The following is a 16679-nucleotide window of genomic DNA, read 5'->3' as shown; positions in this document are numbered from 1 at the left end:
TCACAAGGGTGCATCACTTTTGTCATTAGTGAATACATAAATATATACAAATCAAAGAATTATCTAAATTATATTTCACATAATCCTGAATCCTAATTCTATAAAGGTGGCTTTGTCACTCAACTATTGGATTGTTAAATGCCCTGAAAGTCTTATTTGCAACTAAATCTCAAGCATCAAGCACAACTTCTCGTTCACAGTAAATGTTTGGTAAGTACCTGCTAAATGAATTATTTAAGGTAGAAATGGGGGCGGGGAGCGCTTGGATGGCTCAGTCAGTTAGGCATCCAAGTTTTGGTTTCAGCTCAGGTCATGACCTCATGGGTCATGAGATCAGCCTGGCATCTCTGCGTTCAGCAGGGAGTCTGCTTCTCTCTCTCTCCCTTTCCCTCTGCCCCTCCCCCGACTCATGTGACTCTCTCTGGAATAAATAAATCTTTAAAAAAAAAAAAGTAAAGTAGAAATGGGGAAACTGAATTAACAGACTCTTCTGTAAGAAAGCACTACTACTTTTAGAACAAGTATAATCTTCAAACCAGACCATAAATTATAATATTCATATATCTTTTAATAAACCACCAACCAGCTTTGTTTCTTCTTTAAAGAGCTATGGAGGAGAAAACCGAAAAAATAGATACTGTTTTTATTTATTTATATATTTATTTTTTTAAGATTTTATTTGTGAGAGAGCAAGCGCACACGCCCACAAGCAGGGGGAGTGGCAGGCAGAGGGAGAAGCAGGCTCCAGGACTTGATCCCAGGACCCTGAGATCATGACCTGAGCCGAAGGCAGACGCTTAATCGAGTCAGACACCCAGGCATCCTGATACTGTTTTTAAAAAGTAATTGAATCCCAAAGTGGCAAGTGGTATTTGCCAGAACCAACAGAGCCAAAGCCAAGAGGCATGCAACTACTAGGGAGTGTAATTATTTAAGGCCCAAGTTTTACCTACAAGTTACTTTTCAATTAACTCCAATTTAAACTGAATATACTTACTTTCTCTGTATTCTATTTCTGCTTCCTTACGCAGTTTTTTCTCTCTGGCAAGAGCCTCAGGGCTTCCCCAAACTTCCAAAGATCTGTGCATACACACATGGCCATCAACAATGGACAATTTTAATGACTTTATTATTAATCATATTTAAATCGAGATGAACTATAACAACATGAGACTCTTACAACAAAGCATAAGGTCCTTTAGGAAAAATATAAAGCACTTAAGAAATTTTTCTAAATTAAATCTAAACAGCAAGTATATTCAACAGCAAATTTTCTTATAAATTATCACATAGTTTTAACTAGTACATACTAGTAATTCGCAGACAAGTTTGCAAAGATGAAAATACTTTGCTTTTAAAATATATCATTTAAAAACCTCTATCTAATATGCGTTTTTATTAATCCAAAATTTGGCTTGTATATTTATTCTAAAAGAAGTATGTTCTTACTTTGCCTCCACATCTGATCTCAGGTATACAGTAAAGGACTCGGTATCTTCATGAGGACTTCGTCGTCTGATTTTTCGAAGTTGTTCTAGATCACTGAAGAAAGAAAACATGCTGAATTTATTCAGAAAAGGTTCATACAGTTTTTGTTCTGTTCTTAGAAGGATTATTAGGGGTAGATAAAAGCCACTACCTAGATCCTGACCTTTAAAGGCTATACAGATCAGGTGAAGGTTTGAAAGATGAGTTTAAAGACGTCCTTTTGTACACAAAAATTGGTCTAGAGACAATGAAAAAATAACAATTATTCTTGATGCTCACTAAAAATACATAATATGTATTACATAATATGCAGAGATTCAACTCCTTCATCAGTGTTTGTATTTATCTGCTATGGACACCCCACTGCAATGTCTGACGTATGAAAAAAAAGTGGAAAAAACATAGATTAGAGTACCATCCCCTACTTAAGAATTTAAATTTAAAATTTATATTCACACTTGTTTATATCCAGATTAATACTAAATGGTGATACTAAATGGTAATACTATCTATAGGTATCAAGTCATAAAGAGTATCTGTCAATTCTATGTTATTTATTTTCCATTCTCTTGAATTCTGAAAGGTGTATGTATTCATCAAGTCACTGCTAAATAGTCATTCTAAATTTGATCATTGTACTTCCTATGGAAATTTTTTAAGAGTTATGAAAAGGCCTATAAATAAAAAGCTGGTATAAGTTCCAAGAAATTAAACTTGGGAGTTTATAGGGTACCCGGCTGGCTGAGGCAGTGGAGCATGCGACTCTTGATCTCGGGATTGAGGGTTTGAGCCCCACTGGGTATGGAGATTACTTAAAAATAAAATCTTTAAGATAAATACAATACAATACAATAAGTCAACAACAAACCATCACATATTAGTAAAAAGTTTGGACAAGGTATCAAAGATATGTATTCTAACCCCCTGATGCTAACTCAGTAAATGAGCTGGGTCATCACTAACATCTTTACTGTTTCCTGGCCTACAATGTGGAGACAGCAATACCTAATCTACTTAATTCACAAAATTTTTGTGAGAACTAAATGAAATACTCCATGTGAAAAGGACATTGTTTTACATCAATGTCACAACTGGTTGTTAATAGTTATGAAAGTTATAAAACTGATTATAAGAATTCTTATTTTCTTGATAATATACAATAGAGGATGTGACCAGGAGGGAAAGGGGAAAAAAAGGCTAAATCTGATGACTAAATTGCCAAGAAATTTTCCATGTAATATGACTTTCTTAGGTAAACACAGAAAGGAGGGTGAAATTTTTAATTTGTTGCAAATATCTCAACAAATCTCTATGGTTACAAGAAAATTAATAAAAAGATACCAGAAAACAAAAATAATTTATGCTCAACAGAGTTGGAGTGTGAACATAAATGTAACTAAATTAATTACTCAACTCTGCTAGCCAAATAAACCCGTAACTTTAAAAAGTTAAATATAAAAATATGCAAATATCTTATTGATAAGGTATCTTATCTGCCACATATTAACATAATAATAAAACTCCTAAGGTTCTTGTGTGATACAGACATTTTGAAGAACCTGCTTTTTTGAGTTTAAGATACCACGAAAGGCTGCAATTGCTCACACTGAAGCAGAATTCAGTTTAATAAGCTAACAATTTTAACATTTTTTTAACTGAACAAATAGTTCTTCAATTTAGGAAGGAGTCATGGGAAAGTTTTCACATGGACAGTAGCAAGTAACACATTCTAAGAAATAAATGGTTATTTAGATTAGCTATAACTACCACAGTAAAAAAAACCAACTGCTGTACCTGGATTTAAGGCAGAACTCATTTATTGCTCTGACTCCAGTGATGAAATTATTCTGAGTGTACTTTGGTCCATATTCCCTCTTCTTAAGGACTGCTTTGACTAAATTCAAAAATATAAGAAAACATAAAAAATATGCACACTAGACATAACATTAGAAGATGAACATATGCTGACACTTAGGGGGTTCACTAATGAATTTCATAGAAAATTGATGTTTTTCCTGATGCACTGAATGGCATCAGAAGAGAGTCTCCCAAGTGCAGAACAGGACAGAACTCCATTTGTAGCCATCTAGATTTTACCTCCATAGTCATCTGTAACTGATGCCAAAATGTCAATCCTTTGTCTAATGGACACCCTGTAGAGGTATTCCTGGTCTGTTTAAATTGTACCAATACAATATAAATTGTCTAGGGCCTAAAAATAGTAACAATAAATTGTCTAGGGTCTAAATGAAAATGAAGTTTCAGTAAAAAAATTATATGCTCGAATGTTTTTCAAACTGTAGGGTGAAACCGGCATTTCATAAAAAATGAAAATAGAAAGTGATCAAAGAGTACCACACACAGCGAATAAGTACTTTTTGTGAAAACTTTTGTTTCAGTCACACACAATAATGTATGTACATAGTAGGTCATTAGTATTTCTTATGTGAGTTGCAGTCAAAAAAGCCTGAAAGCTGCTGGACTATTTCACACAATCCATAAGAAAGCTGAAGTAAACATAAATATTTTTATCAGTTAAAAATTATAGGAAATTTATTACAGATTATAGGTAAAATACTGCCTTCTATTAAATTGTTTCCCTATTACCAAGTATCAAATCGTTCATTAAAAAAAAAACCCAGAGATATCAATAACAAAATACCAATTTGGCATCAATTATAGTCTGTGAATTAAAAATTACACTCAATATAGGTCTATATTTATAAATCATTATAAAGTGAGACTGTTGGTCGTATGACATAGATAAATAAAATAAGCAAATATCTGAAGAGCAGGGGCAAAACAATAGAAAGTCATGTGTTCTGTTTCGAACTGCCACCCTGTCACTTCATATTCTATTCCCAGATATTAATTAATGAGTTTTCTGTTGTATTTTGAAGTGGAAAGAGCAAATTAAGACTAAAATGATTCATCACTACAGTAGGTAAAAAAGACTCTTAAAATAACACATTAACTATTAAAATCAAATGTACAAATAATAATATTTCAAACATAAAGTTCAGTATACAAATCAAAACTTTATTTGGAAAAAATACATCTAAGGAAGTTCAGGTTTCTTTTTCCATGAGTTTCAAGTCTCTAAACTGCCTTACTCTAATAATCCTAAAATTCTCTATCCAGATGAGCTCCTCTGGAGCAAAGAATTACTAATTTTAAAAGATGAGTTTTTTTTTTTAAGTTACTTTTTAAAGATTTCTTCAAAGTATATAGAAATCCCTATTGGTCTGTCCTGGCCCAGATTATTGACGATGATGACTGCTATCGTGTTCATTATTCTTAGCTGTAACTATATACTATGGATCATCTTCAAGGTTATCCTAGGAAAGAAATCCCATTTTTAGCACAATCTGATAGGCTCAGGGAAAATGCCCAAGGCCATACAGCTAGTACGTGCTGGAGCCACAAACTGAGTCCACTTTCGTCTGATGCCAAAGCCATGGTGCTTCTAGTCACAGAGTTACCCCCCTGTCAAACATGCTGCTTTGGAGACAGGAGCCATAGCTCATTACAAAGGGCAGAGCTGCAAACAAGAATGCCTTCGTCACTCAGTTATTCCTAAAAAATAAAGCTGGACAAGAATGTCCAAACTCTATCTGGATTTGAACATGCTGTAACTGAAAGGTGCTGGTCTCTTTAATCACATTACTTTTCTAAAAATGATAAAGTAATTGATGACTTTTATTTGCCATTACTGCCTTCTTTGGGCTTTTGAAAAAACAATTACCACAAAATTTATAACCAAAATGCAAAGTAAACTTCAGTAGAAAATTAGCTTATAAGCAGGAGAATAAATCTTTATGGCTGGTATATTTAAAGAAAAGTAAAAATGGACTGTACACTCAGAATAATATAATTATATAGAGCTCTATATAAACTAATTTTGTATATTTAATTCAAAACACCATTATAATAAAAAATAGAATAAAATATATTTACCTCTTACTTGGAGAGGTTCTTGCTTAAGTGGAGCTTTCAGTTCAGCGCCTATATTTTCTGCTGTAAGGTTTATTTAAAAAGTAACAATAAGTAGTTGCTTTCATACAAACCTATAAACTTAATATTAGCTAATGATAAGGCAATGTGTAAAAAAGATAACATATGATAGACCAAGTTGCATTTATCCTAGGAATTTAAGAGTAGTCAAACATTAGTAAAACTATTAATGCCCCTCATCATTAACAGACTAAAGGACAAAAGCTATAGAATCATTTCAGGAGCTAATGAAAAAGCATTCACTAAAATTAAACACCCATTCAAGTTTCAAGCCTTTTTTGAAAATTAACACAAAAAGGAGTTTTCTTTTTTTTTTTTTTTTTAATTATGTTAATCACCATACATTACATCATTAGTTTTTTTGATGTAATGTTCCATGATTCATTGTGCATAACACCCAGTGCTCCACGCAGAATGTGCCCTCTTTAATACCCATCACCAGGCTAACCCATCCCCCCCCCAGAACCCTCAGTTTGTTTTTCAGAGTCCATCGTCTCTATGGTTCATCTCCCCCTCCGACTTACTCCCCTTCATTCTTCCCCTCCTGCTATCTTTTTTTTTTTTTAACATATATTGCATTATTTGTTTCAGAAGTACAGATCTGTGATTCAACAGTCTTGCACACCTCACAGCGCTCACCATAGCACATACCCTCCCCAATGTCTATTACCCAGCCACCCCATCCCTCCCACCCCCCCACCACTCCAGCAACCCTTAGTTTGTTTCCTGAGATTAAGAATTCCTCATATCAGTGAGATCATATGATACATGTCTTTCTCTGATTGACTTATTTCACTCAGCATAACACCCTCCAGTTCCATGCACGTCGTTGCAAATGGCAAGATCTCATTCCTTTTGACGGCTGCATAATATTCCATTGTGTATATATACCACATCTTCTTTATCCATTCATCTGTCGATGGACATCTGGACTCTTTCCACAGTTTGGCTATTGTGGACATTGCTGCTATAAACATTGGGGTGCACGTACCCCTTCGGGTCCCTACATTTGTATCTTTGGGGTAAATACCCAGTAGTGCAATTGCTGGATCGTATGGTAGCTCTATTTTCAACTGTTTGAGGAACCTCCATACTGTTTTCCAGAGGGGTTGCCCCAGCTTGCATTCCCACCAACAGTGTAGGAGGGTTCCCCCAAAAAGGAATTTTCTTAAAAAATAAAACAAACCTCTAACAAACATACTCAATGGTGAAAATTTAGATGCATTTCTTTAAAATAAGGAACAAAACGAGGACACACACTATAAATTCTTTTACTCAAAACTACCCTAGAGGGGCGGCGGCTGGGTGGCTCAGTCGATTAAGCATCTGACTTTGTCTCAGGTCATGATCTCAGGGTCCTGGGACAGAGACCTGTGTCGGGCTCCCTGCTGAGCAGGAGTCTGCTTGTCCTTCTCCCTCTCCCTCTCCCTCTGCTCCTTCCCCTGCTTGTGCTCTCTCCCTCAAATAAATAAATAAAATCTTGAAAAAAAATATTCTAGAGATACTATTCAATGAGGAAAGAATGACTATTGAGTGGCTACTGGGACAACTATACAACTCCCTCCCCCCGAAATAAATGAATAAATAAAAGTTAAAAATTAAATATACCTCACTCCATAAACAGACAATTTCAGGTAGATTAAGGACTTACGTGTTACGGCATTTACATGTCTAACAGACACGACAGAGAATATTTTTATGATAGAGAGATTTCTCAAACAAGAAAAAATGGGTATATTCTGCTAAATCAAAACTTCTGCCCATCAAAAGATCCTTAAAAAGAAAGAAAGAAAGAAAGAAAGAAAGAAAGAAGGTAGGAAGGAAGGAAGGAAGGAAGGAAGGAAGGAAGGAAGGAAGGAAAGAAAGAAAGAAAGAAAGAAAGAAAGAAAGAAAGAAAGAAAGAAAGAAAGAAAGAAAGAAAGAAAGAAAGAAAGAAAGAAAAGGCTCAAATTGGGAGAATATATATATTTTTTTAAGATTTTTATTTATTTATTTGAGAGAGAGAGACACAGTGAGAGGGAACACAAGTAGAGGCAGTGGGAGAGGGAGAAGCAGGCTTCCTGCCAAGCAAGGAGCCCGATGCGGGGCTCGATCCCAGGACCCTTTACATTTTACAACCATCAGATTAGAAAAAATGAAAAAAATATATTAATATCTAATGTTGGTAAGGATACAGGAGCAATGTACGAATTCATACACTGCTGGTGGAAATATAAACAGGCACAATTACCCTGCTAAACAAGCTGCCATTATCAATATAGTTGAACACAAGCATAACTTATGACCTAGCAAACTACACTGCTAAGTCAGTATGTTTGCCTTGATAGAAACTTGCACAAGAATACAAGGAGAAAAGTATATGAGTGTTTCAGAGCCACACTGCTCTGCTGCTTCACACTGGAAACCCTAATGTCCGTAAGCATGAGAAAAGACAGATATACCATGTTATAGTCATGGATTTCATACAGTAGTGAATAAATATAATAATAGTTTTCTTTCTTTGAGCCTTTACTATGTGACAACCACTACTTATTTACATTTATCAACTCATTTAATTCACATAACCCTCGAAGTACGTACTCTAATTATCTCCACGAAAATTAATGAACCAGACACATATACTGTTAGGATAAATCTTAGCAAAATTTAATGAAAAAAGTAAATCACAAAAGCATACATACAATAAGTTATCACACAATAAATAAATAAAAACAAGCTAAACAATTAGAGATACATACAAATGTCTAAATCTATTCCTTTTTTTAGAAATCGGCACAAAATTCAGGACAGTCATTTGGTTTTTCTTGTTTTTGTTTTTTTATTTCAAGATACTTTTTTTAATATAGATTTTAAAGTTATCTCTACACCCAAGATGGGGCTCAAACTTACAACCCTGAAATTAAGAGTCACAGGCTCCACCAACTGAGCCAGTCAGGTACCCCTCAAAATACTTTTTTTTCTTAAGATTTATCAGGAAGAGGGGCAGAGGGGGTGAGAGAGGAGGAGGGAAAGAATCCTAAGAAGACCACACTGAGTGCAGAGGCCATGCAGGGCTTGACCCCAGGACTACTGAGATCATGACTTGAGCCAAAACCAAGAGTAGGATGCCCAACTGACTGAGGCAGCCAAGAACCCCAAGGTACTTTATTTTTTAAAACAGGTCACAACACTAAGCTTTTGGCCCATTCTGCCAAATGTATAAGCTAGAAACACTTGCTCAGTAGCTGAGGAGCACTCTTTAGTAGCATGTGTGAGAAGTGAATAAAAATCCTATAAAAATAATTATTCAAATAGTTTCCATAGGAACACAGATAACTGGCCCCATCTCCTAGCCTTCCATATTGTTGCATCCATGCCAACTCTACTTACAAAGACTTTTCAAAACCAGCAGTAATTAAGTTAAATGGTCCCCCCAAATCCCACAGTTCAAGCTAAGCTCAAAGTGAACAGCTACAGGAGTGGCACCTACACGTGAGCGCAAGCTGAAGCACAAGCAACAGGGGGATGCTTCATCCTACTCTCCCAAGCACAGGACACAGACAGAGGGCTTATGTCCTATGCCTCTACTTGGGGCGGGAAGTCGTGGTTCTAGATTTGCTGCATCAGTTGCCATGTTGGCCCCGAAATGTTATAGTATCTAGCTGGCCTCTGGTACCCACCCAAAGTAGAAGCAGCAGCAACAGTGTAAGCACCCACATTTTCAAACAGCATCCAATCGCCCACATGCATCTCGGGCAAATCACAGCTGTCAACAACGTGATCAAGGCTGTCACATGTTGGTCCCAATATGCTAGTTGAATAGTACCTCGAATCTGGTTTGGGTCTCTTCTGCAGAAGGGGTTTCACGTGGGCATTAGATCATAAAGGATCCAATGAAATGATCCATATACTCCATCACTCACGTAATAAAGGCTTGTTCACTCGATTCATCCTCATCATCAGAGCCTGTCTGTTCCTTTAATACAAGTTTTTTGGCAATGATAGTAACTGCAAGCACGAGAGCTGGTGTAACGTGGTATCTGTTGGGCTCAGCTATGAGCTAGGCTTCTCAATCCTGAGTCTGATTCCGGTGTAGGAGGCAGAGGGGACTGACCAGGATGGTCGCTTTGGATGCACGGGGTGAAGGGGACTACGAGGGGGATGTGATCAAGAATGTAAGGCTCCTACACTGGGTGGTAAATTCCCAGGTGCTGATTTTGTTATGTTTCCTAACTTAGATATACATCATATATATTCTTTCATATGTATCGAGTATTTTGTAACAAAAATCTCACCCTTAAAAAAATTTCCCTTGTATTTATACCCTCACTTAATAAGATACATTAAGTTTATTAATAACAGCTAACATTTACTAAGCACTTAAAATATGCCACATACTGTACTACAAGTTTTGTAGTATGCATCATTTCATTTAGTAAATGCATTATTTCATTTAATCATAACAAAGCTGCTGAGGGAAGTACTACATTATCTTCATCTTACAGATGAGGAAACTGAGGCACAGGAAAGTTTTCAACTTCCCCAAAGGGCCACACAGCTAGGATTTTAAACATGAAGGCCGTCAGGATTGAAACTGGAGTCATTTTGATTAGTCTATGCTGTTAACCAACTTCCTACGCTGTCTCTATGTTTAAAACAACATTTGATATATGAGTGGATGTTTGTGTATTTTTCATGGTGGCAGGGGAGGGGGAAGGACAGAAGTAACAACTGGATTAGCAACATGGAGGTTACTGGTAAGCTTCTGACAACAGCAGTTTCAGCAGGAAGAACGGGGGACAGAAGCAATAGGCTAAGGTGAGAATGAGAGATGAGATATGAAAGCAGTATTCGGACTTTTAGCAGGAGCTAGAAAGGAGAATGAAATCAAGGAAGGACCAACTGGATTTCACATAGAGGTGAGAATGATGAAGAGGAAGAAAAGGGTGGTGTAACAGATCAAGAGGAGAATCCTAAGAGCCAAGAACTTGAGCAGCTGAGATAGTAGAGGATCCAGAACATGTCTTTGAAAACATGTAATAAAAAGTGTTTTGAAATACTTAGATCATCAGTGTACTTAAATGATATGCAGCACCATGAAATCTGACTGCTTGAGCAGTGGTACATTTGGACTTCTGCCGTTTTACCGTCCATGTTCAGTTTACCATTCCCCCCCTCCCTTTTTTTTGCTTTTATTTTTATTTTGCCTTTCTTGCCATCTGTTAGATTGATAAAATTATCTACATCTTCTTCCCGCCCCATCCCCTATGATGGTCTGAAATTTATAAGATTACATTTCTTTTGTTTTAATGATTCCACTTAAAAATATAATATACTTTCCTATAAATCTTTCCAACCATCAATAAAGTCATTCAGTATATCAACTCTCCTCTAAAGAAAAAAACCTTTAACCACGGAAAGCTTCTTTGATCTTATTACTCTTGACTAAAATTTTAGCATTTAATATTTTAAAAGGTTGTTGTTTTTATTATCAACAGTTAATTTTACCGAAACATTTTGTCCCTAGCTTGCTCTTCATGGTCTCTTTTATATCACAATACTTTCTTTTTTTTAATTTTATTTATTTATTTATTTATTTATTTATTTAGAGCACACGCAGGGGAGCAGCAGAGGGATAGAGAGAAGCAGACTCCCCGCTGAGCAGGGAGCCCGACATGGGGCTCCATCCCAGGACCCTGGGATCATGACCTGAGATGAAGGCAGACGCTTAACCGACTGAGCCACCCAGGCGCCCCTCCAGTGCTTTTTTCCCTCTGGGTTTACTCTGCATCTTATACATACAGATACATACTTAAGTTTCCTTTTTTAATGTGGGTGGGTTAATAGTAAATGACATTCATCCTTCTAGATTTGAAATATTTTTTTCTTTTTTAAATTTTTTATTAACATACAATATATTATTTAGACGTGAAATATCTTTATTTTGCCTTCACTCTAGATTGGTTATTTAGACCAGTGTAAAATTCTAGAGTAACATTCATTTTTCCTTTTACCCTTTCATGGATGTTACTCCAAATCACTCCTCCTTATGTTTTCTGCATATTGTAGCAGATAAAAAGCCTACTTCAAAAGAACAACAAACTGGATAGCATTTTCACTTTTCTCTTTGGAAGCTTTTAAGTTGGGCTGTTTGTTTTTGTTTCTAAATCTGTGAATTTATTTTTACTTCTCCCGCTTAGTATTCAAAGTGTACTTTTGATCTGAAGATTCTTTTTTTCTCTATTCTCTCTGAAATGGCCTACTAAATGTAGGCTAGAGCTTCATGCCTCTGAAATGCCTTTTTTTTTTTTTGAAAATCTTTTTGCTTTCCTCTGCACACTGAGGGTCAATTTCAATTTACTAATCCTCTACTTGATGATGACTATTTAATCTATTAAACTTTTTTTTAAAGATTTATTTATTTATTTTAGAGACGAAGAACAAGCAGGCGGGGTAGGGGAAGAGGAAGAGAGAATCTCAAGCGGACCCCACGCCAAGCCCAACACAGGGCTCGAAACAAGGACCCTAAGATCATGACCTGAGCCAAAACCAAGAGTCAGACGTTTAACCAACTGTGCCACCCAGGCACCCCTAATCTATTAAATTTTTATTTTAGTGACTACACTTTCATTTCTAAGATTTCTAGTTGGCTCTTTTCCAGATGTATTTATTTTTTTGAGGATATTAAACTTATTTTAAAGCAATTCAGGCTGTTATTTTAATATCATCTAGAGTTAATACACATTTGAATTTGTTGGCTTTCTTACAACTAGGATTTTTCATGTACTTTTATTTTTTTATTGATATAATTGACATAAAAGATTTTTATAAATTTAAGGTGTATAATGTGTTGATCTGAAATTTATATATTGCAGTATGATCCTTCCTGTACTTTTAAATTTTGGAATTTACAATCTTATTCTGAATAGGATATATCCTTTCACTCTCCTTCTCATGCTCTAGCTCAAAACTCAATCTGATCCTTCTGTCTTGAACCAGATTTCCTACTGCCAGTTTGAAATTCCTACCGCTCTATCCAGTCTCCAAACCAGCAAATAGTAGGTTCCAGTTCCTGTTTTTCCCTCTTGCCTCCCTACTTTACAGCCTCCTACAAGACAAAGCCTCACATAACAAATGGAAGAGGCTAGTTCGGCCTCCTCTATGAGAGTGTGTGTGTAAGTTCAAACAATAAGTCTGACTCCAGCACCTGGCTATGCATGTAGCACCCGAACCAAACCAAACCCCTGGTTGCCAATGCCTGATTATAGACTAAGGTCCAGTACCTTTTGTTACACTCTTTTTTTGTACAAGCACATCCTTTTTTTCAGTCCAATTGTTTTTTCAGTTTTCTCTTCTATATTTTATCTATCACTCCTAGGAGAAGTAGAAAAGATACCTCAAAGCATCTATTCACAATGCCATCTTGATCAGAATTTCTGCCTAAGGCCCACTGATTTACCTTCCTTCAAGGTTTTAAGATAAATTAAATGCCAACAGAACTAGGCACTAACAAAGGTAAAACTCTTTGCAAAGGGCGCCTGGGGTGGCTCAGTTAAGTGTCTGCCTTCAGCTCAGGTCATGATCTCAGTGTCCTGGGATCAAGTCCAGCATCGGGCTCCCTGCTCAGCAGAGACTCTGCTTCTCCCTCTTCTCCTCTCTCTCTCTCTTGCAAAAATAATTAAATAAAATCTTCCAAATAAAAAAAATAAAAGCAAAAATCTTACATCTTCTTTTTAGTATATTCTTAGGGTTTTTTTTAGTGAAAGCCACTGGAGAAATGACTTTAATCATTGGTATATTATGTTTTGATTAACTAAAACATGTATCACAAAATCCAAAAAGGCTTTAATTACCCATCAAATCCTAAGTAGGTTATGAGAGTATATTGGTAAATTAAGATAGGCTTAAAAACACTCCTATATAGGGGTGCCTGGCTGTCTCAGTCGGCACAGCATACAACTCTTGATGTCAGGGTTGTGAGTTCAAGCCCCACGTTGGGTGTAGAGATTACTTAAAAAATAAAAAAAAATAAATTTAAAAACACACTAATAACTACAGCTTGTAACATCTGACATTGAACAGTTCAATAATATGATTTTATTTTTTTATTTTTATTTGCAAATTCTAAAGCATCTTTATAAAATCCATATATCAATTACTTAAAATTTTGTTTTGAGGAAGAGAGAGCAGGGTAGACAAAAGTGAAGGAAAAGCTTTCAACACTCACCTAGTATCTGAACAACTAAAATCTATTGTCGAAAGTTTCAGACACAATCCTCTTTTCCACAATGATCAAAATAATTCAACCACATCACATGAAGTGAGTTGCTCTAAGACTGATATTTTTGGATATTTTTCTTACTACAAACTGTCTAGATGATACTAATAATATAGTGCTAAGAATTATAAATAAGAAACGCTAGTAAATGGTTTCAAACACATGTATGAATACTTATTTTGCCCACCAACATCTTAATAAGCTTATACTGTACACTGGGGTAGAATCTTTATGATTTCAATAAATAACTAGACATTCTATCCATGAATATCTCTAGACACTTGTTTAAAAGGCTCAACCCCTGGCTGTTTGCCACACATCTGCTGTCATTAGCAAAATTAAAACTAATTTTACTAAAATTTAAAACATCTGAATGCTCCTTAAAAATTTAAGGATTCCTTAGCAAGTCTTTGCCTCTTAATGAGCTGTTCCTGACTTTACCATGTGATTTGAATTATTCAAAAGTCAATCTCAAATCCTTAAATATACAAATTATCTTTCAATCAAGCAATTACTTGATGTCTACCTAATGGCTAACAAGTCTAATTTGTCCTACGCAAATTGTGGAAAATTGAGCCCAAAATAAAACCGCCAATAAACAATATATTTCTAACATAAGAAAATAAACTAACATTTTAATTTCAGTTCGGTGGAGAAAAAAGAAATCTGGTCATGGATTTTCATTTCAAGCATTTCATACAGCAGAACCAACATTAAGTACTTTTGCCTGAGTCTATGTTCACCTCAGAGGAGTATAATACCATATTTTACCTTTAATTATATTATTTCATCACTTGTTTCTTTCCCATTTCTATGTTCCAATAAATACACTTATTTCTGGAACTGAGGGACTCATTATACTCTCCATCCCTTCATCTTCTAATATCAAACTCTCAATCAACATTCGTCCCTGCAGTTCTCCATCATCACAAGGAAAAGAGAACAAATTGGCTAAAACTGCACAGTAAGCCCAAAAGGAAGACGGGGCTTAGGGAAAAGGATGAAAACAGGAATTATAAACATAAGCACAGGTTTCTCGAGGAATCTATAAGATATTCCCCTGTAAAAGACATCCAACTAAAGAAAAGGTAGTCTTGAAATGTTATTATTCCTCAAACACTCTCTTCTTCTGACACCATATTCTCCTTGTTTTTCTCCTACCTCTCCAGGCTGCTCCTTCTTAAGTATTCTTTGCAGGCTTCTCCTCTTCCACCTGTCCCTTATTTATTGGGGATTTTTGTACTAGAAGATCTTATCTCCTCACTCTGAACTCCCTTCCTGTACTGTCTCAAACACACTCATGACTTAGCTGTCTCCTGGGTATAGCTAATAGCTACTCCTAAATCTCTCCCCAAGTTAGAACTCTGCATTCACTCATTTACAAGTATTTATTAAACCCCTACTATATGCAAACCACTGCTCTAGGCACTGAGGCTCCTGCTCTCATAGGGCTTTGAAAACAAGTAGGAGATGAGAAATAAATAAAAGAATATTGAAAAATATCAGTCAGTATTAACTGCTACTTACAAAGAGAATTAAATTAGGCTAATATTAAAGACTGGGTGGCTGCTTTATTTTATTTTTTTAAAGGTTCTATTTATTTATTTTAGACAGGGAGAGAAAGAGAGAGCACGCACACGCATGCACAAGTGGGCAAGGGGCAGAGGGAGAGGGAGAGGGAGAAACAGACTCCCTGCTGAGCAGAGAGCCCCACACGGGGCTAGATTCCAGATCATGGGTCATGACCTGAGCCAAAGGCAGGCGCTTAACCAACTGAGTGGGTGGCTACTTTAGATGAAGTGATTAAAGAATGACTTTGTGCAGAGTTGACATTTCAACTAAGATGTAAATGACCGGAAGGGGTCAGCCATTTGTAGAAGGGTACCTTGGAACGAGAAAGTACCTAGAGCAAAGGCCCTATAGTGAGAACAAGGTTTGTATTAAAAGGAGACTGGTTTGGCTGAAACATAATGAGCATGAAAGAGAGTAAAAGCACGGAGCCCAGGAGAAGGCAGTAATCCAGCCAAGAGATGATGATGTCTCACAGCAGAAAAGCAGCATACCCAACTGCCTACCAGTCATCTGTTAAGATGTCAGAGAGGCACCTACAATTCAGATGTCCAAAACTAAATCACCATCTTCTCATTAAAATACACTCTCGCTCTGTATTCCCAATTTTAGAAATCAATGAATCATCTACACAATCATCCAGTCCAGTGAGTTACCAGGCACCATGCTTTTACTTGATCCTCTTCTCTTTTTCCTAAATTCAATCACCAAGTCCTAATTTTTCAGCTCCTAAATCTCCAGTTCATCTACTCACTTAAAAAAAGCATTGCCATTAACCTAGTCTAGCCCTCATTTGTATTACGGCTCTCAATCTCTTTCCTTCCAATCGGTTTTCCAGTCGGCAACTAATTATCTTCCTAAAAGTTTAAATCTGATCAAGTACTTCCTCTACTTAAAATACTCTAACAGATTCCCACTCCTAGAAAACGAAGTCCAAACTCCTCAACAAAACCTTGATTTGACTTTACTTACCTCCTGATATTCATCCCTTGTGCTCTCAAAACTACCAACATCACTACCAGGTCCCATACTCACTAATCTAATCACACTAAATTACTTGCATTTTACCTTCTTTCTCTACCATTCATCACACCAATACCTAATTTTCTTTTAGGTCCCTAATTAGATAATATTTCCTCACTGAAAACTTGCTCAACCACTCAACACTCAGTTCAATACCCCTCTAAGTGCTCCTGAGGGTGTACAGTATTTCCTCCATCACAGTGTTCACTACACAGTATTATATTTGTTTGCTTAACTTGGTTTTAGTAATTTTCTGTTTTAGTAATAAACTCAGAGTCATTCTATTTTGCTGCCATATAGAAAGTGTTCAATAAATATATCTTGGGGT

General features: G+C 36.1%; 1 protein-coding gene and 1 pseudogene across 1 annotated transcript in view; both read right to left on the bottom strand.

Annotated features, from left to right (window-relative positions):
* SLC30A9 (solute carrier family 30 member 9) overlaps window positions 1-16679 on the bottom strand; it is a 77291-nt gene that overhangs the window by 45893 nt on the left and 14719 nt on the right. Inside the window, 4 exon segments of the mRNA XM_027598805.2 lie at window positions 998-1080; window positions 1450-1542; window positions 3283-3382; window positions 5446-5505. Coding sequence (XP_027454606.2) covers window positions 998-1080; window positions 1450-1542; window positions 3283-3382; window positions 5446-5505 — 336 coding nt within the window.
* LOC113924484 lies at window positions 8919-16357 on the bottom strand (annotated as a pseudogene).

This window comes from Zalophus californianus, chromosome 2, assembly GCF_009762305.2.
Source record: "Zalophus californianus isolate mZalCal1 chromosome 2, mZalCal1.pri.v2, whole genome shotgun sequence".
In the NCBI taxonomy this organism is placed as follows: Eukaryota; Metazoa; Chordata; class Mammalia; order Carnivora; family Otariidae; genus Zalophus; species Zalophus californianus.
Note: the sequence above shows the minus strand (reverse complement) of the source record. Positions and strands in the feature narration are given on the sequence as shown.